This window comes from Chlorocebus sabaeus, chromosome 26 (assembly GCF_047675955.1).
Source record: "Chlorocebus sabaeus isolate Y175 chromosome 26, mChlSab1.0.hap1, whole genome shotgun sequence".
In the NCBI taxonomy this organism is placed as follows: Eukaryota; Metazoa; Chordata; class Mammalia; order Primates; family Cercopithecidae; genus Chlorocebus; species Chlorocebus sabaeus.
The window spans coordinates 17,745,362-17,768,425 of NC_132929.1; the positions used below are offsets into that span (position 1 = coordinate 17,745,362).

At 50.8% G+C, this 23,064-nt stretch overlaps 1 protein-coding gene across 1 annotated transcript in view; it reads right to left on the minus strand.

The window, feature by feature from the left end:
• Positions 1-3,933: 3,933 nt before the first annotated feature.
• Positions 3,934-23,064, minus strand: part of EHD4 (EH domain containing 4) — a 74,952-nt gene continuing 55,821 nt past the window's right edge. Inside the window, exons 5-6 of the mRNA XM_008016928.3 lie at positions 13,471-13,635; positions 3,934-6,659 (exon numbers count right to left, since the gene is read on the minus strand). Of these exons, the coding sequence (XP_008015119.1) occupies positions 6,123-6,659; positions 13,471-13,635 (702 nt within the window). The 3' untranslated portion in view covers positions 3,934-6,122. The remainder of the gene's footprint in view (positions 6,660-13,470; positions 13,636-23,064) is intronic.

The window sequence follows — 23,064 nt, forward strand, 5'->3', positions numbered from 1 at the left end:
CCCAGGGCGAGGGTATGAGGGAGCGTCCTGGGCCATGGTCTTCTCATTCACCCCCAGGGAACAGCCCATAGACTGAGGGCCTCACACACCCTGCGCTTGGTTTTCCAGGCCCTGCCAGAGGTGCAGCCTGCCAAGCCTGGGGCTGAAGGGTAGGCTCCCCGGAGGAAGGGGCGACCTGGAACTGCTAGGGCTGTGGAGTCTCCTCCAAAATGAGAGACATGGTGTTAACTCTGGGCTCCACAGAGCTGGCCGTGACCCAGGGCTCGGAGGCAGGGGTGCACAGGGAGCTGGTGGGCGTCTATCTCTTCCTCCCCGAGCAGCCGTGGACTGCATGCCAGAGTGAAGGCAGGTTCTAATTTTGGTGGTCTCGCCCGCCTCTGGCTAAACTCAGGGTAGCAGTGTGGGCTGGGGTGCGTGTTTGTGGGTGTCTCCCAGTAGCCCTGAAGCCTCTGAAGCGACAGCCCACTCCTCAGGGAGGCGCTCCTGGCAACCACAGCCCACAGTAGGACAGCAGCTGAGCCCATCCTTGAGAGCTGGGCTAGGGAGTCACACCTGAACCACCTGGGCCCACTGCAGGCAGTCAGGGGTGACGCTGAGAGGTGCCGTGGTCTCGGGTGGGGTGCAGCTCCCTGCGTCTGAGAGACGCTTTCTCTCCTGCTGTCCTCTCCCTGCCAGGCCCCTCCTGCACCGGCTGGCTTCCAGACGCCCTGCGCTCCTTCCTTGCTTTCAGCAGTTGCAGTGGTGGTCCTCCCGTGCGTCCCCCTTCTGCCCTCACTGCCCTGTGGGTCCTTGTCACCGACCCCCTAACTTGGCAGCCTAGGCACCACCACCCCGCACCTTTCCACAGTGCAGCTCTGCTCACGCCTGTGAAGCCTCCCACCGCCTGGGAAGGAAAACTCAGACTTGCCAGACCTTGCCTCAGCTAGGACTTTGAAGCCCGCCAGGTTACCTAACCAGGCCAGTCTGCCCGCCTCACTCTGGGTGCTCTCCATGGGCCACTCACCATCTCCTGAGCAGGACCAGAGCTCTCCTGCCCCAAGCCTGGGCTTCAGCTGTTCTTTCAGCTTCGAACGTCCCTTCCCACTCTCCATCATCCACATTCACCTATCCTGTCTGACACAGTTAAAATCCTGTTTCTTCTAGAAACAACCTCACCCCACCCGCTTACCCTAGGGAGACTAGCTTGTTCCTTCTCCTAGTAAGACCCTCAGCCCACGGAGTCCTGGGTGATGCTGTGAGCACGAGAGGACGGACTGAACTGCGTGGTGCTTTGCACATAGACCTCAACAGAGATTGGCATTTTGAAGTTGTTGGCGGGGGCTGTGGACTGCTTTTCTTCCTTTCTAACTCAACGGCAGCTAAAGCCACTGTACACAATGCAAGGACTGGCTCCTGTTTGACCATGTCTGATTGTAGCCCCTGGTGAAATGAGAAGCCTGTGGGTCGGAACAAAGTTTGGATTATTTATGTGGCAAGTAACAAAAATCTCAAGTGAAACTGGTTTAAACAATATATTTTTATTATTTATTTACTTATTTATTTATCTATATTTAATTCTTTTTTAGAGACAGGGTCTTCTTATGTTGCCCAGGCTGGTCTTGAACTCCTGGCCTCAACGATCTTCCCACTTCAGCCTCCCGAGTTGCTGGGATTATAGGTGTGAGCCACCATGCCTGGCTTAAACGGTATAAAGGGAATGCATTGGCCCACACAGTGGAAAAAATAAAATCTAGTAGGAATAGGACTTCAGGTGAAGTTTGATCCAGCAGCTCACATGTCACCACAGGCCTGGATTCCTCTGGCCTTTCTCAAGGTCTCTTTCATTTTCATGCTCCACAAGGTGGCTTCTGTCAGGCTGACCTCCCTCCCCTGACCCCAGCAGCTCTGGACACCCCTCTCAATGCCATTTATATTGTTGCATCAATAGGCTCATTTCTATATACTGCAAGGTTCAGAGAAGAGAGAATCTCTCTCCCAAGAGTTGTAACAGAAGTCTGGGGGTCCTGGCTCTCATCAGCTTGAACAGGCCCACATGTCCACTCCTGAACCAGTATTTGTGACGGAGGATGTGGTCTATCTCATCCAAACCTCACTTGAAGTGAGGGTGGGAGGAGGAGTACTCTGCAAGGACTCTAGGTCTGGACCCCCAAAAAGGTAGATGGGTTGGTGGGAAAAGCCAGATGCCTACTACGGTGGTGGGTGGGGGGAGGGCACACTGGCGAGGTGCGGCAAGAGGCAGGCGCAGTGCTGGCCAGGCAGGGGCTCCTCCCTAGCACAACTGGAGAAAGGACTCCTGTGAAGCGGCCACCTCCATGAGTCCTCGCTGTCCTGGCTTCCAACCACTCTGAGGTGGGGCTTTTGTCTGCAGACCTGGCCTCTGCTGCCTACCCTCTTCTGCCCCCACCCGATGGGGCTGCTTTCCTTCTGAAGCAGCCACATTTTGGGTTTCTCTCCACAGGAAGAGTTGGGGGTCACAGGCACACCCTCTCCCTAACTCTTCTCCCTCAGTTCAAACTGGATCCAGGGATCCACACTCTGCTCCGAGAGGCCAGCACGCAGCCACTGGAAAATGAGCCAGTGGGAGAGGCAGCTCCATGTGTACTGATCAGCAGACTGTGTCTTTTTGTTTGAAACTTCTAAATAAGATTACAAAAAGAAAAACAATGGAAGCATCGTGTATTAACTGCATTGGTTAACCAACATTGGGACCCAATACACTCTTGTATTAGGCCCGCATTTACCTGAGTACTCAGTGGTTTTCTGTCCTAAGCATGCTCGCCTGCTACATCCCATGGAGGAAATAAACAGTGAAACACTTGCCTCATCTTGAAGGCAATCGTCTCAGGCATCCTCCAGGCATAATGAAGGGGGTGAGCGAGGGTGCGAGGCGGAAAGGTCCAGGCCGCAGCTGTGACTCCCATGGGTGAACCACAGCCCCAAATTCAAAGACGCTCTTGCCACATCATGACAAGTGTTCAAAAGAGAACTAGGTCCAGCCCTGGAGAAATGAAACCAAAAGCCAACTGAAAGAATGACCCTCCCCCAAAAAAGCGGCCCTGCCCGCAGGCCATCCAAGTGCAGTGAGTTCGGACAAGAATTGACAGGTGCTGCTGGGCCGGTGCAGGAGGTAGAAGCAGCAGTGGAAGGCTGTTGTGTGCCGCCCCTCCCTGGGAGCTGGGGAGATTCCCAAGTCTTAGTGTTTCTTTACAAACGGAATCAGGAGACCCTCACTGGCAGGCTGACAACTTGGAAGCAGACTGTGGGAGCAAATAGGCTGGAGTTTTCATTTTCCCTTTAAACTCAAGACCGGAAGGTTTGTGTTATGCGATACCATATGCTGTGTAGAAAACAGGGCCTCAGCTTCTTAGATGTTGTCATTCTAGAGTTTAGGTACTTCCACCCTCCCTCCCATACATAAACACTCTGGGGAAGAGGTTCTTTGAAAATTGGGGTGGTGCAGGAAGGGCAACAGTGGCGGTGAGCAGGCCCCAGGGTCAGCCCTGCTGCCCTGCCGTGTGGGGTGGGGAGACCGCTGGTGGTGTGGGCACATTCACAGAACTTTGTACTGGTCCTGGGAAGATACAAGTCCTCACTTGGTCACCATCCCTAATATTTTCCAGTGTTTTCTTTTCCAGTCAACTTTTCATGATGAATGACTTCATGTAAGAGGATATTAAGAAAAGTGGCCACATGATTTCCCCTTTTTTTTCCTTTCTCTCCAAGAACATTACCAGGTGCCAGCAGGGAAAGGCCCTCGCTGCCAGACGTCTCTCCCACCTGAGGGCGCAGAGGCAGGGAGATCACAGCGCCTGAGAGGCTTCCCTCCACGGAGAAATCGGAGACCTCAACCTGCTGCCCTCTAAAGAAGCTTTCTGTATCCAGACAAAACTTACATACGTACACGTTGTTTTAAAACGACATACTCATGTGACATACATGTATATAAATTCATGTTTATATATGACAATTGAGCAGAGATAAAGAACAAGATAATTCTGGATGGAAAAATCAGTTTGTCTAGGCATCTCTAAGCCTTTGGTCAAGTGAATTCCCTCTTCCCTTCCTCAGTTTACCCTTTGGTGACCTCCACTGTGGTTGCAGACTTCAGGTGGTCCTCACGCATTTACAGAACCGTCTGTTTAGATTACAGCATTTTGGGAGGCCGAGGTGGGTGGATCACGAGGTCAGGAGATCGAGACCATATTGACCAACATGGTAAAACCCCGTCTCTACTAAAATACAAAAATTAGCCAGGCGTGGTGGCGCGTGCCTGTTTTCCCACCTACTTGGGAGGCTGAGACAGGGGAATCGCTTGAACCTGGGAGGCGGAGGTTGCAGTGAACCGAGATCGTGCCACTGCACTCCAGCCTGGTGACAGAGTGAGACTCCATCTCAAAATAAAAACAAAAATAAAAATTATAAAATGATAAATGGTTCTTTTCTATGTATCTAACAAATTTAAGTGCTTGTTAAGACTAAAAACCACGTTACGCATTTCCTTCTCTTAAAACTAAATTATGTGGAAAGTAAGCTAGGGAGTGTGAGGGTGGGCATCTGGATATAAATGCTTCTCCCAAGTCAAGATCTTCTCTTCAGTCTGTGCCTTTGACCCTGTCACCAAAGGCAGGTGACAGAAAAAAAAATTATGTGACTTTTGGAAGACTCAGTGGGACAGTTCTGATTTCATTCACTTCTGGTGCCTCGTACCATGTGGCCATCGCTGTTTTGTGTCTCTTCCTGCATAAATAATGGTGGATGGCACCTACCTCCCCAAGCTGGTGCCCACAGACGGGGAGGCACCTCCACCTGATGTAGTTGTCTCAGCAGTGGTCCAGAGAGGTTTACTCAGGGGATTTGGGGAGAGCACACTCTGGGGCCAAAGTACAGGTGTGTGCCCGAATCCTGCCTCATGACAGGCATTCACGATACGAACCACACAGCCTTTAAAGAAAAGCTTTTATATGAAAGATTCCATTCTGTTTCTATATAAAGGGCTTTTATCCTGTTAGGAAAAAAAAAAACCTAAATATAATAAATGCCTGTTTTCTACAAAAACAATGTCTAACTCTGGGTGGACTGATCTCTTCTTGACAGCCCAGGGCAGGGCTGGTCCCTCATTCACCTGTGTCCATAGGGCTGAGGACACTGCACACACTAGGACAGGATTTGGCTGAATTTAAATCCTGCCACCCACCAAGGAGACTTGGGGACATTTACTGGTTGAGGGCCACACTAAACAATCACTGCAGAGAAACACCTCTTTTCCTTACTGTAGTTTAAGTATGATATGTGGGTTTTGCTATTACTTATTGGAAAAACTAGTAAGAAAACTCATCTTCAGGCTTTAATGTGATTCGACGTGCAAACGGGAAGTTTTGCCAGGGGTTAATAAAGGTTGTGAGTTCCAAATTCCTAGCCGAATATGGCTTTGCTGGAAAGCCCCTGGAGGGGAGGCTGGGAGGGCTGACCAGGTGGTCATCGGGGCAGTGGGACAGACGCACGCTGGGGCCTGGCTGCCTGCTCTGCAGAATGGATGGGGGATCCACAGTGCCTCCCCCTTCCAAGCCCAGGAGGCATCTGTCGCCTTCTCTTTGGTAGACAGTCTGGAGACAGCAGAAACCCTCTGCTCTGTTTTTTGCCACTCTAAATATAGCAGAAAACAAAATAAAATAAATAAGATAATCTTTGCTGCCTCCTGGTGCCCTTTGAGGGACAGAGAGCTGCTCCAGAGTCGTTCACGAGAACGAACAGCCCAGGCAGCCTGAAGACCCAGCTGCTGCGCGTAAGCCCCGGCTCCCTTCCTGTGGTTCCTGGGATGCACCAGGCCCATCCCAGGCGTGCTCCAGGCAGATTCTGAGGACTCTTTGGACCATTTCTCTTTCTTCTCAACCATTCAATCTCCTAATCCACCCTCCTACCCCCAATATTTTCATAGAAACGAAGGGAATTTTGGAGGTGAAGGAAGTCATCTAGTTTCCAGTGTCCACCCTCCCCATTCTACAGATGGGGAAACCGAGGCATAAAGAGGGCAGTGCCTTGCCCAAGGTCTTTTGGTGAGTCAGCGGCAGAGCAGGCCTGAGGCCCGGGTCCTCCAGTTCCTGCCCCGTTCTGCGGCCCGCCCCTCAGTCGGCCTTGGGCAGGGACTTCCTGTGCGAGGGTGGCACGAGGTGGGGGGGCAGGCTGCTGGGCAGCTCGTAGCCGTCGAGCTTGATCTTGATGAGGTGCTTGGCCAGCGCGAACTCCTCCTCGTCCAGCATGCCATCACAGTCGCAGTCGGCCAGCTTCCAGATCTTGCCCAGGACGCTGTTGGGCAGCTTGGAAGTCACCATCTCCTTCTTGGCGTTGACACCCGATATCTTGCCATTGATGGGCGACAGAGTGTAGAAGAGCTCGTCGTAGATGGGTTTGTCTTTGGCCACGACCCACTCCTCCTCGTCGGCGCCCTCCTTGGCGCCCTCCCCATAGCCCTGGTTGAAGGGGCCCTCGGTGGTGCCGTCGAAGGCGCCGCCCTGCACCAGCTGCGTGGGCGTGCTTATCTCCTCCTGGCTGATGAGGTTCATGAGGGGCGAGATCTTGTTGCTCAGCATGTTGTCCACTGCCTCGATCAGCTTGGGCTTCAGCGAGTGGAATTTGGTGAAGTCGTAGTTCTCAAGCTGTTCCTGCAGAAGGACAAACCACAGGATGGGTTACACGCGGTCTCTCCAGGGGGAAACAGCTGGGAGCCATTGGAGGGAGACTAATTCTGCCCCAGGCAGACGCCCACCACGCACTACTCAGGAGTGCATTCTTTGGGAGCTTCTCATATCCAAATGTACCAGATATAGGAGTGGTTTTTTTGGAACAAGAAACAAGTGTTTTCCTATGGCAGCCAATCTCCGCTGGTGGCTGCACGAGCGACAGCAACCTCCGAGGACTCTGAGAAACCTTCTTTCACCTGCCTTTTAAAAATGCTCTGGAGTTAGTATTCTATTTCTCAAGGGATTTCACCACACACTTCAGCCGATCTTCACAGCAATCCTGGGAGGAAGGAGGGGCAGGCATTTAGAACCCCATTTTCCAGGGAGCTGTGAGGGGCTGTCTGGCAGACGCAAGGCAGAGTCCCTGTCTCCTGGCTCTTCGCTAATGCTCTCCGAGCGGGAACACAGAGCTGTGACAGAAGGACTGTATTTACGCAAAACAATTAATTAAATACCTTGTTTTCAGAAGCACCTAAAAAATGGAGTTTAGGGCACCTTCTCAGTGGCTCTAACCTCTCATGAATGAGCTGAGGGGTCTACTCAACAGGAACCCTGTAGGACCAGCCCCACCAAGCACGGCCTGACCAGGAGCACCCACGCCTCCCCAGGAAGGTATCGAGGCAGGGCCATGGAGACCTTGCACATAAAAAATAATCATCATGGATCCACTGTCATCTCAAAAATATGGACAAGTAAGCAAAAGCTGGAACTTGTAAGAGCAGGGAGTAGGGCTGGGGAACCCGAGGGAATACACGTAGCCAATAGGCCTGAGTATCACTGGCCAGGTCAGGACAGGTCTTAGCTCCACCTGTTGAGCGAGGCAGCCGGTCAGCCCACAGAGCAGCAGAAGCACAGGCTCTAGAGAGGGCCTGGCAAACATGACTGCCCACCCAGGCTGGGGCAGACTACAGGATGCCATAGAGGCTCTGTGGACGGCACTGTAGAAAACGACCTTCCTACCTTGGTTCTCCTTGGTTACTCCATCCATCCATCCATCCATCCATCCGTCCGTCCGTCCGTCCGTCCGTCCATCCATCCATCAATCCATCCATCCGTCCATCCATCCATCCGTCCATCCATCCACCGTCCAATCAACCCTCCATCTAACCATCCATCCATTCAGCCAACCCTCCATCCATCCATCCACCCACCTGCCCAACTTTTATTTGTCATTTACTCTGCACCAGCCCCTGTTCTGGGGCTTGGGGATATAGAACAAATATGAAAAGCCATAGTTCCTGCTTTAAATGAGCTTATGGTGTAATGGAGGACGGACACTCCAATTATTTAAAAAAGGACCTGACATAACACAGTGAAAAGGATAACATGAAATTAATAAGTCATTAGAAAGAAAAAAGCCAAGTCATTAAAAGGGAGAGCGGCCAGGCTCGGTGGTTCACGCCTGTAATCCCAGCACTTTGGGAGACCAGGGTGGGAGGACTGCTTGTGCCCAGGAGTTTAAGACCGGCCTGGGCATGAGACCTATATATATATGTGAGGGAGAGGAAGGGAATAATCACATCAGATGGCTGAGGTTAAGGAAAACGACTGCCTGGATATGGAGAAGAGCTCAGTTGCCCAGGGGGACCCCTGGGGACCCTCACTGTCTAAGGAGAGAAAACACTTGTTTATTGCAAGAGACAAACTTTCGGTGGCCTGAACTGTGAGAGTTACCTAGAGCTTTACACGAGGAGCTTCAAAGAGCCGATGAAAAATGTCTTCAACAGTAGTTTTATCGAACAAATGCAGAAATGTTCCAGGTATGGTAGGTTTTATGTGTGAAGTATTTCTGTATGTACAGTTCTAGAGGGGGCCAAAAGACAGGCCATGCAGGTGTGTAGTTTTCTGGAGATGAGGCAGGGAGATTTGCAAGGAAAAGTCAGACCTTGCTGTTTTGGACAGAAGCAATGTGACACACTGCTAGGGGAAAAAACCAAAAACCAAAAACCAAAAAAAAAAAAAACTTGGTGTTATCATAAATATGCTTTCTGACTGAGAAACTGAGAAAAAACTGGTAAGCAAAACTAAAAATTTAAAATAATTTATAATCTCATCATCTGGCAAAAATCTCTGCTAGCATATGTGGGCATGCATTTCTAGCCATTAACACATACACACAGACACACACATGCATGCACATACACACACACATACACTGAAGCAACAATACCATACTGTTAACAATATGTCATATATTTCTGTGGTATTAATTTTTACATAACCTTTCTCTTAACAGCTACAGAATATTGAACTTAGACTGCAGAGCTGGGCCATTCTTCATTTACCCTGTCCCCTGTAGCTGGACACATAGGTTGTTTCCAATAGAGAATCAAAATCATGGTCTCTAGGGTGGCAGGGCAGGAATTCTGGGCTGACATTTGGAAGGGGATTCCTGGGTGGTGGACGGTGGGGGGACAGAGCTGAGAAATATCAGCTAAACGGGCTGATATTTCTCTAGCGAAGGGACTCTGACATTCTTCTCAGGTAGCAACGTCAGCAGCCATTGAATCGTGCAAACCCAGCGTGTGGCCCCTGCTCAGCTCAGAGCAGTGGGTACTGCAGGCCGGGTCTCTCAAACGCAGTCACTAGCATTCACTCCTGACATCAGCACCAACCAATGCGGCCTGCACTGCGGGCTCCTACCACCAACGTCAGCCGAGGAGATGGAAAAGAGAAAGCTAAGCAGGTGGAGGAGCAGGCACCCCCCACAAAAATTCCAGCGCTGCTGGCTCAACGAGTTTGGATTCCCTGGGTGCGTGAACACCTACCCTATTTCCTTAAGAATGAGCCTGTGCTCGGAGCGCACACAGAGCCCCTGTGTCTGGCCCAGCAGACAAAGGAGGGTGACGCCTGCCCAAACTTCCCACCAGCCTGCAGGGGCCGTGGATTCCGACGGCAGAGCTCTCGAAAACTGGCAGGGGGAGTGGCCGCATATTTGTGGGGTAGACAGGAGGCAGCAGTTATTCCCGTCCTGGGAGGCAGGCAGGAAATAAACTCTCCATTCTCATCCCTGTGGTCCCCCCCAGGCTTGACCGGGGACTACAGGGGCACCAGTTAAACCATCATCATGTCATTCCTGACATCAGCACCAAACCATCATCATCCCTGCCCTCTGCCAGGGTGAGTCCAAAACAGTTCTTATTGGGATGAATACACACTGGGGAACTTAAAGGTATTTGCGCATCGACAGTTGTATCCACTGAGCTAGGACCCTGGAATTGCTCCCTCTCAAGAGGCAAAGGTCAGTTCCCAGCCCCCGTCCCCGGTAGGGCTGTCCCTTGCTCATTAATTGCCAACATTCACCAGAAGAGTTTGCAAATCCACCGGAGGGTCTGAGCAGACGGGGCTGACTCTGCTGCCCTCTGCTGTTGAAATGCTGCCAACTCATGAGCTGAGGGGTCCAAATTCTCCTTCCAGTGGGAAGATCAGAGTCAGCAGTCACGGTGGCCCTTCTGGTGCTCATCTGGTCCTGCAGTATTGACACTGTGCTGTCAGTCACGGTCCCTCCCCAGAGTGTGCCAGGCACGCACCGGCAGCCACACAGGTGGGTTGCAGGGCCTGTCCCAGCACAGGGAAGAGCCTTCAAAATACATGCTCTTCTCACTGCTACAGCTAAGAGTCACTCTGACCAGCTGGCTCCATGAGAGAACAGGGAGAATAGCAACCTAAACTGGCATCAGCAAACTCTCCGTGTGACCCTGATATGTGCAAAGATCACAATATGGTCACTTCTAAGCGTATGCCCACTCTTTGTCAAGGCCTATGTTGTAGAGGATGTTAGACTTTAACAGTCTCAGGGATGGGAGAGGCCCTAATCCACATATGTGCCCCTCAAAGCTTCCGGTGACAGCAAGGTAGCTTGCAGTATCAGGTGTCACTGAGCATTCCTGACAGGCTCCATGCTGTCTTATTCCTGGGGATTCTCTGAAGGAGTCGGGTGGTGTGACTGGACCTCAGCTTACTTCCCAAGGAGGCCTCTTCCTGCAGCTTCCAGGGCTTGGCACTGGGAACCCCTGGTCTATAAGCCCTGTGGGAATCGAGGCTGGGTCAGGGCCTGAGAGCCTGCTGTGATATGGGCTTACACTAACTTACCAATTCATTCGGCATGTGTTAACTGAGCACTCACTACGTCCCAGATGCTGGGGATATGGCAGTGAACAGGGCATGGGTCACTGACCTCATGGAGCCACAGACTTATGTGGGAGAGAGATACTAAATATCAGATATCAGATAATCCAATTACATGGAAGCACAACGGTGCTCATATTGTAAGAAGAAACATGTGTCCTGACAATGGGGTTGCTGTCAATTATTTTTACCCCCATTTGTTCATTTTTTCTGTTTTTTGAGACAGGTCTCCTCTGTCGCCCAGGCTAGAGTGCAGTGGCGCAATCATGGCTCACTGCAGCCTTGACCTCCTGGGCTTAAGCCATCCTCCCACCTCAGCCTCCCAAGTGGCTGGGATCACAGGCATAAGCCAACCACGTCTGGCTAATTTTAAAATATTTTAATGGATACAGGGTCCTACTATGTTGCCCAGGTTGTTCTCCAACCCCTGGACTCAAGTGATCCTCCCATTTCAGCCTCCCAAAGTGCTGGGATTACAGGCATAAGCCACCATGTCCAGCCCCATTTGTTCATTTTTTTTTTTTTTGCTGATTTAGTCCAGGGGCCTAGAACAGTGATAGCAGCAGGAGGCAGACAAATGCTGAGGTAGATAAGGGCGGGTCTCCAGTGAAACCCTATCTTCAAGCCAAAGGCATTTTAAAGCCTGCAGGCCAAGCTACAGGTCAAATCCACAGACTGGACTGAGAACGTGTCTTCCCATTTGGCTGCTTTTCTTTGATTGATCCCTACCCTTCACCTATTTTACATATACTTACCCTTCCCTAATTGTTTTTACACTGTCATGCCCACCTTTGACTGGTGCCTTTGTTTCAACCTTTTTTGTATACTCACAAATCAATCAGCATGCACTCCTCTAACCTGTGCCTATAAAAACCCCAGACTCAGCCACTGGGGAGATGACCTGACTTCAGGAGAGATGACCCAATCTTCCCATCCCCTCTTCACTGAGAGCTGTTTTGTTGCTCAATAAAATCCTCCACCCTCATCACCCTTCAATTGTCAGTGTGACCTCATTCTTCTTGGATGTGGGACAAGAGCTTGGGACCCACCAAATGCAGATACCCAGAAAGGCTGTAACACTGGCCCTCCGCCCTCACTGGTGGAGGGTAGCCATGCCACTCAACAGAAGCAGTGGTGGGGCCCAGCTGGTCCAGAGCCATGGGCCAGAGCAGGGTAAGAGGGTGACTGAGCTGCTAACATTATGCAGAACTAAAAGAGCTAATTAGCATACTGTAACACCCCCTCTGGGGCTTTGGGGTTGCAGGCATCCCTGCCTGGGCACTGCCACATTCCCCTTGGGGTGACACACCTGGTCTGGCTGCAGAACCTGCACAGAGCCTGCTCCTATGTCAGCACTTGGAGTGGCCGGCTGGATCCTGCACTTGCTTGCTCACCCACCTTCAGTGGTGCTAAGGTACTGGGCATAGACCTGACTTCAGGTGATTCTCAGCAAAGGCTTGGCCCTCCTTGTATCCTCCATCTCAGTGGGCCACGGCTGCTCCTGAGATCATGCTTTCCTTGTTGCCTTCCCCTAGCTCGGAGGACCCTGGGTGTCTTCAGACCTGGCCATCCCAGGCTAGCTTTGTCATGAGTAGCTCTGGTTCCAGAGTCTGCTCTCTACGTTATGGGGCTCACAGGGGACCAGCAGGAGAGGCCTGGCAAGGGAGGAATCTGCAGAGCCCCAGGGCTCAAGAGCAGCGTCTCCCCGCGGTGAGGCACTGTAGCAACTTCAGGAAGCAAGGGTGACAGAGTTTCTCTTTCGCCTGGCCTGCTCCACTGTTTGCGTTATTGGGTAGTGGCTGCAGGCATCTGAGTTTGTGGCTCCTGCTTTACAGAGAGGACTGTGGCCCCCGGGGCAGAGGGGTCCCTGCACCAGATAAGAAGACAGCCAGCCTGGCTCTGTGAGGACTGTCAGCCCAGACGCCAGACGGGTGGCCTCGCTTGTGAGGGCACACTCATCTAACAGCAGTGCGGAGAGGTAGATATGCCGGTCAGGCGGGGGCGGCTGAATGCAGCACCCGTTGTTGCCTGGCTAGAGCCTCCCGGCCACAACTCAAGAGAGGCCTTGACAGCGGGCCAACGGCTGCCCAGCGCCAGCCTTTAAGCACGGTCCTCCCTGTGCCCACACAGTCCAGCAGCGTCCGCAGAGCCCCACAGCCCCTGCTGGAGCCCTTGAGCCTGCAGCAGCAAGGCCGCCTGAGCACATAATCCCACAGCGTGGGGCAGGTCTGGGCGGGGCTGGAGGAGGCCGCCCAAGGTGACCCTCAAGGCCACTCCCAGCTCTGATTCCCTCAAGGTTCTGGGATTCCAAAAAGCAGTGTCACCGCAACACCAAGCAGCCTCCTGGGACACAGTCTGAGAGGGCTGCTCACCTGACTTTCTCATGGGAGCTTCGTTTGCCTTTGGCCATGTGTCTCCTTTGTTTACTCATTTTGGAAGACAGGCAATTTCTGCTTTATTCACAGCCTATTATCATGGATCACCATTAGGAAGATGCATTCTCCTTGATCCTAAACCATGAGACCCTCATGTGTCTCCAGCAAACAGACAATGTGGCACTGCATCTCCACCTTCTGCCCATGACATTGTGAGGGGCTCCCAGTACCTGCATAGCCTTGACCTCGGGGAAGTCCCCTGCAGAAATCTGGTATTCTCGCTGTAGCTGAATGTAGATTTCCGGTAGCCTGCTGATAAGCTCTCTCTTCTTGTTTTCCTTTCCAAATACACTTGGCATCTCCTTCTTCAGGTAGCTGATGATGTAGGCATGCACCTGGAGGGGTACAGATCAGGCAGGGAAGTATCATTTAGAATTGCACCAGAGAAGGAACAAACAAGATCGCATCTTAACTCCATCATAACACATAGCAGGTACCCACACAGACCAGGTCCCAAGAACAGGAGGAGGGGAGGGTATAGGGGGAGTGCAGCTGTCCAAGGGTGGCTGGAATGTGGCCAGACTTGGGTAAACTCTACGGCTACTATTCTGTTGTGCCTCTGAGTGGCAATTCTGGTGCCTGTAGGGAGTGAGTGGTATGGGTGGGGCCTGGGTGGGAGAGCTCTTAGTTCTGGCAATTAACCAGAATACTCAAGAGAAAGTTTCACCAGGCTAGTGCCTGGGAGCACCAGGAAATGAAGCTGGAGGCTGGTGTCAATGGCTGGTCAACATGGAAATCTGTGCCCAGTGAACAATTTGATGAGAACTCCCATAACCCCCCTGTTGTGGGAGGTTTAGACTCTGAGATCTCTGCACGTGGAACGAAAGTTGTTCTGCACAAGACCAGCTGCTTGGGATCAGGCTGGATGGCAGAAGATCCCTCTGGGAGAGGAGCCCAGAAAACTTGATCACTGGGGCCTGGGGTCTGTCATTGGAGGGGAGAGAATCTGGCCTTAACATTTCCACTCTTCTACTGATTTCCAGCTTCAGGATATTAAGAAATGTTCACTACAAAAGTTCTCTTTGTATATCTGTTTTTTTTGGATGGAATCTCGCTCTGTTGCCCAGGCTGGAGTGGAACAGGACGATCTTGGTTCACTGCAACCTTCACCTCCTGGTTCAAGCGATTTTCCTGCTTCAGCCTCCCAAGTAGCTGGGATTATAGGTGTGAGCCATCACGCCTGGCTAATTTTTGTATTTTTAGTAGAGATGGGGTTTCACCATGTTGGCCAGGCTGGTCTTGAACTCCTGACCTCAGGTGATCCACCCACCTTGGCCTCCCAAAGTGCTGGGATTACAGGCATGAGCCACTGTGCCCGGCCTCTTTGTATATCTTGAATTCCAGAGTAATTGTGAAGTCAAGTAAGTAACTAAAATAAGAAAGGATGAAAAACAGAGTGGTGATCACAAAAAAGCAAATGACTATGTAGCAGTGGAAAATCCTATCGAAGAAAACAGGCTTCTACTGTAATCTTGTGGAAGTCGAAATTAAATAAAGGGGGTAAGCAGATACATTCTGTAGCTCAGCTGAGGGCTCGTGTGTGGACACATGCTGGACACAGCCAAAAACCTTTTGCGAGGATTCGGACGCTAACCTAAGTACCTAATGCAAGGTCTGACACGCTGAGGTCAGATAATGCCAACTTCCCGTCTGCACAAGGGTCGTTCAACAGAAGCAGACACCGTGCAGCCTGGCTACCGCTGAGAGGATGGACTTGGAGAGAGAACACTAAACCTTTCTGTCACCAGCAAACTTGTTTATGTACTTATTTTTCAAATGAAGACAACTGAAATGATTTACAAGATTCTTAGAGATAACTAGAGAAACCCGAAGTTTGGGATCCGTTATTTAGAACCCTGGGCTTTAACCACACTCCTGAGGCTGTGATGAGCAAGTGGTAAGCTACCAATTCCTTTGCCTCCGGCAGTGAATGCCTGGCTTGGTGTGGGTGGGCTGGGGAGGGCCAGGGCTGGGGGAGCACCCTCAAACTGGAGGGGCTGCCACGTTCCATCAGGGAGAACCAGCTGCTCACCAGCGTCCTTGCATCATTTCCTTGGTGCAAGGAACTCTGGACTGGGCCTATGTATATATTCTCTGTGTATACCTATGTGTACTCTCCCTTCTGTGCTCAGGCTCACCCCACCCTGGAGCCAACCCAAGGGAAGCAGGAGGCCCCCACACCTGCTCAGTTTCCCAAACACAAGGGCTTCTTATTGAGACACCCCCCTTCTCTGCCCTGGGGCCCTGCCCTGGAGCAGCTGCCTAGGCCCCTACAGGGCTTCCCAAGACCCCTCACCACCTACTAGTAAGGTACCTCTGAGTTGCCCGTTCCCCCTGCTCAGGGAGGGCTTAGTTCCCACTCATCTGTCTGACTGCTCGCCCAGTCCCTGCCCCCCGCCCCCAAGGTTGGGCACACTGTTCCTGAACACTCCCTGGTGCCCAGAGCCTGCTTTACCTGCACTGAACTCAGCTGATGTGCACCTGCCACACCCTCCACCCACTGAGTGGCACCTGCTCCGTCTCAGGCCTCGTGGTGTTTGCTGGCTGATGACCGAGGCTGCCCCAACACTAGCCCTCCAGCGCCCTGACAAACCTGGGGCTGATCTCGTGCCAGGTCTCAACTCCCTCCTCCTTCCACCAGCCTGGTGCCACCTGAGTCATGACCCTTAGGTGACCTGCTCACACTGCAGCTGCTCTCGGCCCCAGCCTCCACTTCTGGGAAGTTCCATTAGCCTGTTTTGTGGAAGTCTCCTGTTACGCTGCCTCTGCACATCCACCTGCCTCCTGCCCTTCCTGGTGCGTCCTAGATAATAACCCAGGGCCAGCTTCTGTGCATGGACCTGCTTTCAGAAGTTCATCAAGTTGGCCCGGCGCAGTGGCTCATGCTGGTAATCCCAGCACTTTGGGAGGCTGAGGCAGGTGGGTCACTTGAGGTCAGGAGTTTGAGACCAGCCTGACCAACATGGTGAAACCCCGCTTCTACTAAAAATACAAAAATCAGCTGGGTGTGGTGGTGTGCTCCTGTAGTCTCAGCTACTCGGGAGGCTGAGGCAGGAGAATCGCTTGAACCCGGGAGGCGGAGGTCACAGTGAGCTGAGATTGCCCCACTGTATTCCAGCCTGGGCAACAGAGCAAGATTCCATCTCAAAATAAATAAATAAATAAATAAATAAATAAATAAATAAATAAATAAATTCATCAAGTCACAAGGTAAATTATAATTCTTAGCATCATGGAGTACTGAATCTGGAAGTGACCCCCGATATCTAATTTAATTCCTGGTTCCAGGACATCCATGTGACTCACTCAAGGTCGCACAGCTAGTTGGCAGATGTGGAGCTGGCACTAGCATCCGAGTGCCTCATTCCTGTCCTGAAAGAACTAACGACTCCCTGTGGGCGTGCATTCATAATCTTACTGAAGTTGTTCAAAATCTGGAATTGAAAATGAACTGTGTCCCACAGAATGAGTTTGGAAAACTTTGATCTGAGGTTTGACTTCTGATCGTGTCTAATTCACTGAGAGGCTTTGAAGGGTCCTTTATTCTCCCTTTCCCCATACAGCAAACACGGACACAATGACGGCACACAAACGTCAGGACACCACGTGGGAATGCGGGTGAAGACTGCGAGCTGCTGGCGGGATGGAACCCTGTCATTTTCTAAAGTCGTCTGGTAAACAGACGGGACAGCCTGAATGGCTAAAATTCACAGTCAGCCTCCAGAGCTCACTCCTGCACTTACGTGTCAAAGGTGTCTCCAAATACATGCCAGACCGAGGGCCAGACCTGGCGGTTGTCCCTGGGGAAGGAGGTGGAAACACACAGGTCTTTTGACCTTTATAACGCGATAGAACTCATTGGGAAGAGGAGGAGTAGAAAAGAGAAGAGGGGGACTAGACCTAGCGCTGGAAGATGAGGCTCAGGCCCTGTGACCACTGCCTACCCACCGAGCAACTTGGGGCCAGGCGTGGGATCTCCGCCTCAGCATGCTCATCCACAAATTAGATATGACAGCAACATTCAGCTCACAGAGTTATTATGGGAATAGCAGAGGCCATGTATTTGAATGCACTCTGCCCACTAGAAAGAGGAGTAAATGCAACTTGTTATCAACTAATGGCCAAAGACCCACAGCTGGAGGTGCAGGAATGCACGAGAGGGCTCCCGGCTGGTTACTCCTTACCAAATAATTAATAAACTCTCTCTATTTAAATAGTAATAAAATTAATTTGGGGCCGGGCGCGGTGGCTCAAGCCTGTAATCCCAGCACTTTGGGAGGCCGAGACGGGCGGATCACGAGGTCAGGAGATCGAGACCATCCTGGCTAACACGGTGAAACCCCGTCTCTACTAAAAAATACAAAAAAACTAGCCGGGCGAGGTGGCGGGCGCCTGTAGTCCCAGCTACCTGGGAGGCTGAGGCAGGAGAATGGCGTGAACCCAGGAGGCGGAGCTTGCAGTGAGCCGGGATCGCGCCACTGCACTCCAGCCTGGGTGACAGAGCGAGACTCCGTCTCAAAAAAAAAATAAAAATAAAAATAAAAAAATAAATAAATAAAATAAAATTAATTTGGGTTCCAAGTGTTTAATTTACATTGACCCCTGGGGGCTTCTGAACATTCGTATCTTGTTCAAGTCATCCTTTGCCCTGTGTAAAGTTGCAGAAGCCCCAAGGCATCTAATGGGGATGACTGGGGGAAATCAAATGGATCAAAATGACAAATGAGTTTTTCTCTAGGCTAATAACTCAATGAGCAGAAAAGAATGTCCTCCCCTTTAAATGTATATCAATGCACATGTAGTTCACACTTTCACTCTGACACAGGTCTCATTAATTGCGTCCAATGATGTGTGTGTGCGTGTCTCCAAGACTGAGACACACATACTAAAGAGTGATACTGGCCACATCTACTCTGGGCTTGGAGGGTAAGTTCAGCGAGTGCTGGATGCTGGCAGTGACCAGTGCTGGAATGAAAAGCTTCCTGGAATGTGAAGATCAGGCAGTAGGTGGGGGAAGGTGGCCTGGGAAGGCATGGTGACGCCTGTGCCACGCTCATCCGCAAACCTAACACGACCTGCTGGAGATCTGCAGCTTTGGAAGCCCGGCTCTGGAAACCTGCATAGAGTATTTAAAGCCAGGGTATCAGCACGTTTATAAAGTGGGTTTATGGTAATATAAAAAGTTCAGTTAATAAGCCCGAGACCCAAAAGATGAACCCATGGGGTAACAAGAGTGTGAGACTGTGAGAGGCAGAGAAAGGCGGCTGACGTGTTCCCACTTGAGCAAGGGTTTGTTATGCTGTTCAGATCAAAACTGGCTCCAATGGCATGAGTAATTCTGTGCAGCTTCAAAGGGGACTGGAGGGGGCCACACAGTCGTCTGAGGTCAACCTTCAAAGAGACAGGCTTCCATTTATGGGCTCAAGCACTGACACACACACGTCCACAGGAGCTCAGGGCTGCTGACCGAGTTATTTTTAGAGCCCTGCCGAGGACTAGGCAATACCACGATCTTTATGATCCATCATATCATGATTCTCACACACTTTAGCCTGAATCCATTTGGTGCACAAAAAATGTGTCATTTCTTTATAGGAGGTTTTTTTTTTTTTTTTTTTTTTTTTGAGATGGAGTCTTGCTTTGTCGCCCAGGCTGGAGTGCAGTGGCATGATCCTGGTTGACTGCAACCTCTGACTCCTGGGTTCAAGTGATTCTCCTGCCTCAGCCTCCTGAGTAGTTGGGATTAAAGGCGTCTGCCACCACGCCCAGCTAATTTTTGTATTTTTAGTATAGATGGGGTTTCACCATGTTAGCCAGGCTGGTTTTGAACTCCTGACCTCAAGTGATCCACCCGCCTCAGTCTCCCGAAGTGTTGGGATTACAGGCGTGAGCCACCGTGCCCGGCCTATAGAAGGAATTTGACAGCGCAAACAGACGGGAAAGCCAGGCTCTGCACATCACATGTGACTGAGAAGAGTCTATGTTTGAAAGAATAAGCTAAATTCCACAGAACTATAGTGAACCTTGAGATTCACTGAGCTCTCCTCTTCTTTCTCAGTTTTACTTGTTTCTTCCTCAAATGTTGCCTCATTTTTGTTGAGCAAAGATCTCCAAATGGGTGACAGCCTTTCCTATTCTTGGGCAATATGTTTCTAAAGGGTGGGGTCTGACAGTGAACTTGCACTGTTTGGGATTTGTACGAGTCTAATTTCTTTAATTTGGCTATTTTAGTTATAGCTGAATAAAAGTAAACGATATTTTCCAAACCCTTTTTTTGAGCTTTTGCAAAATAGCTTCCTTTAAAGAATCATGAAACGAACCCTGATTGGCATCTCAGAGTGTAAGCCGTCTTCCAAGAAGGATGTCTACTGAGACTGTAAGAAGTGATCTTTGAGGCTGACCAAAAACCCACTCTAAAGGTTTCCTGTTCCTTAAATACAGAGTTGTGAAAAAAATATATAAACAGAAAAAGCAGGGAAATAAACCTCAAGAGCTCCTTGGGAAGAGTATCTGCTATTCACATGATTAAAATGTCACCTTTATGACACTTGGAGTTCGATTAAAATGATGACGCACTTGTTTTATCTGGATGGGCCATGAATCCTGGTTCATTATGGTGTTCTATAAATAAACATACTCCACAACCCAACTCAGACTTGACACCTCTTAGCTGACATCTGAAAACTTACCCTTTGCATGTTTTCAAAGTGTCAGCTTGAGAAACCTAAACTTTGTAGGGTTTCTGTGGATGGAGACTTTAACAGAATAAACAGGATAACAGATCAGTGCAGAAAACAAGGACACATGTGAGGAGGTACTGCAGCTGCCATTCACTCCCGATTTCAGGTGACTGCTTTCTGGACTGAGGCGTCACACTGACCGAGGTTTGAATGTATACTTTGCAGCTTACAGGCTGTGAAGCCTTGGGGACATGACTTCAGCTTTCTGAGCTTCGATTCCCTCAGGTGGGAAATGAGGACAAAAATGCCCAACTGTGTAGCTGTCAACAGGATCAAACAAAATAACACACGTAATGCGGACTACAGAGCTTTGCAACACTGTTGGTGTGAAAAAGGAAAACTGGATCAAGAGAAAGGTTCATAAACCAAAATAAAAGCACTTTTGGGAAATATAAACACTCTGAAAAGAAAAACTCAGGTAAGTCTCTGTCCATTGAAGCAGAAGCAAGTTCAGTGGTGGATCATGAAACTGCAGGTGGTATGAGGTCAATGTCATGAGTTAGCGGCCAAGGCCGCCGTGCTGAGTCCGGCTTCTTCTCCGGGTGAGCCCGTTTCCTGTCCCCGCTTTTCAGCACGGCACTGCCCACGAGCGACTGGCACTGAGAAGCTCTGGCTGCAAATACCCATACTTCAAACATTTTCCTTTGTGAAAAGGAACAAGCCAGATACTATTCTTAGGAGGAAAAAACCCACAAGCCTTTTTCCTACAAGTAAGCTCAGCAAGTTTGTCGTCCCCCACTCCCCACATCCACACAAGGGTTTTCATTATTCACGGCGTCAGAATACAGAGCAGTGTTCTGTGCCTCTCCAAACCCAGGCCACGCTGGCCCGTTCAGAGGGCCCAAGGCTCAAGGATGGCAGGGAAGCTCTATGGGTTAAGGTGCCTGGTATTTCCAGAGAGCTTTCTGCTCCTTATTTATTTATTTATTTGAGACAGAGTCTTGCTGTGTCACCCAGGCTAGAGTGCAGTGGCGCAATCTTGGCTCACTGCAACCTCCACCTCCAGGGTTCAAGTGATTCTCCTGCCTCAGCCTCCTGAGTAGCTGGGACTACAGGTGTCTGCCACCATGCCTGGCTAATTTTGGTATTTTTACTAGAGATGGGGCTTCACTATTTTGGCCAGGCTGGCCTTGAACTCCCGACTTTGTGATCCGCCCGCCTCAGCCTCCTGAAGTGCAGGGATTACAGGCGTGAGCCACTGTGCCTGGCTTCCTTATTTATTTATATGACTGAATACAGCAGCATCTCCAGTCACTGGGTCCTCAGCAATAACTGGTAAATGAAGAACGCACATGAGCATTTAAAAATAGTTAAAAAAATCTCAAAATCTGCAAAGCCTATGACATGAGTCACTAACTTTGGTTATAAAATAATGTAGGGTGTCACATACCCCGAAGGTTGTTCAGTTGTACCTGCTGGAGAAAGGAAACACCATAAACCAAGGGATCACCAAGCAGAAAAACAGCCTTCCTGCTACCAAGCATTAGGTCCAGGACAAGGGCGAGGGAGAAATCATTTCAGGAGTGCTGGACGTAAGTGGATTTACAAACTAGTTAGCACAACTACCTTGCAGAACTGGAACACAAATGGCTTGCAGTTCTGGAAAGGAAACCACTTGGACCAGGAAGAATGGATAAAGAAGGGTGACTCACACAAGCACCACGCCGCTGCAGGTTAGCTGAGCCATATGGGAGGAATGTGTGCACATGCACTGTGACACAGGTGACAGAGAGGGACACAGGACACTGAGGTCCTATGTGAGGGGCAGCAGCAGCCAGGGAGGTGTTTGTTTTCACCCAGGTGAGAGGCTGCCCTGTGAGCACAGTGGCACGAGGACAGGCTGCTAACGAGCAGCAAGAAGGAGGAAGGCTTGTCCCCATCTCGGTTGTCACCATCAGGGAAGCCCTCCCTGCCTCCTGGCCAGGCATGTAGTCACCCTCCCCAGAGCACTCGTGGCAGTGTCCACACCATGACTGGCACATAGCCAATCACCTAGGGAGCTTTCCACACACACACACACACACACACGTGCGTTTACACACATGCATATGCACACATGGCCATGTGTACACGCACACCCCTACATCCGAAGCTCTGGGGCAGGGCCTGGGAATGTATGTTGCTTCTGATGATCAGCCAGGTTTGAGCTTCACTAGGACTAACTGGGCGCGGTGGCTCACGCCTGTAATCCCAGCACTTTGGGAGGCCAAGGCAGGTGGATCACGAGGTCAGGAGATCAAGACCATCCTGGCTAACACGGTGAAACCCTGTGTCTACTAAAAATATAAAAAACTAGCCGGGCATGGTGGCGGGCGCCTGTAGTCCCAGCTACTCGGGAGGCTGAGGCAGGAGAATGGCGTGAACCCGGGAGGCGGAGCTTGCAGTGAGCCGAGATCGTGCCACTGCACTCCAGCCTGGGCGACAGAGCAAGACTCCATCTTAAAAAAAAAAAAAACAAAACTCTAAGGGCACTTCCAGCATTAGAGGACAATGATTTTATGGAACATGCACATATTTTTTAAAGAGCCATTTTTTTTCTCTATATTTTCTCTTGGAGGAGGGATATGCTTTTCTCTCTTTGGAGACATGAATTGACTCTGCCACTTGAGGGATGTCAGCAGGCCGCCTCTCACTGCCCCATTGGGCACGCACTCCCGGGGCTGCTGAAAGGCTCAGCCATGAGGCAGGGGAGCCAGGAGCCCAGGCATGCAGGCTCACAGCCCGCAGCCCAGAATGAGGATGGGCTGTGACCCAAAACCAGCACACTCCAAGGGTAAGGCTGAGCCAAACTTCTCCCCAGGGTTCCCCTGGATCCAGGTGGTAACACTGGCCTTTGGTGCATGGGGACTAGCAGTGGCCGCTCAGCATCCCGTTGGTCTCACCAGTGCCACCTCTCTCAGGTTTGGCTGGTTATATTCCTATCGTCCTGACATCCTAACAGCTACCATGTAGCGGGTGCTCTGACTGACCCCCTCCCTGTGCACCAGGCACTATGCCAAGTGCTCTGTCACACTGACAGACTGT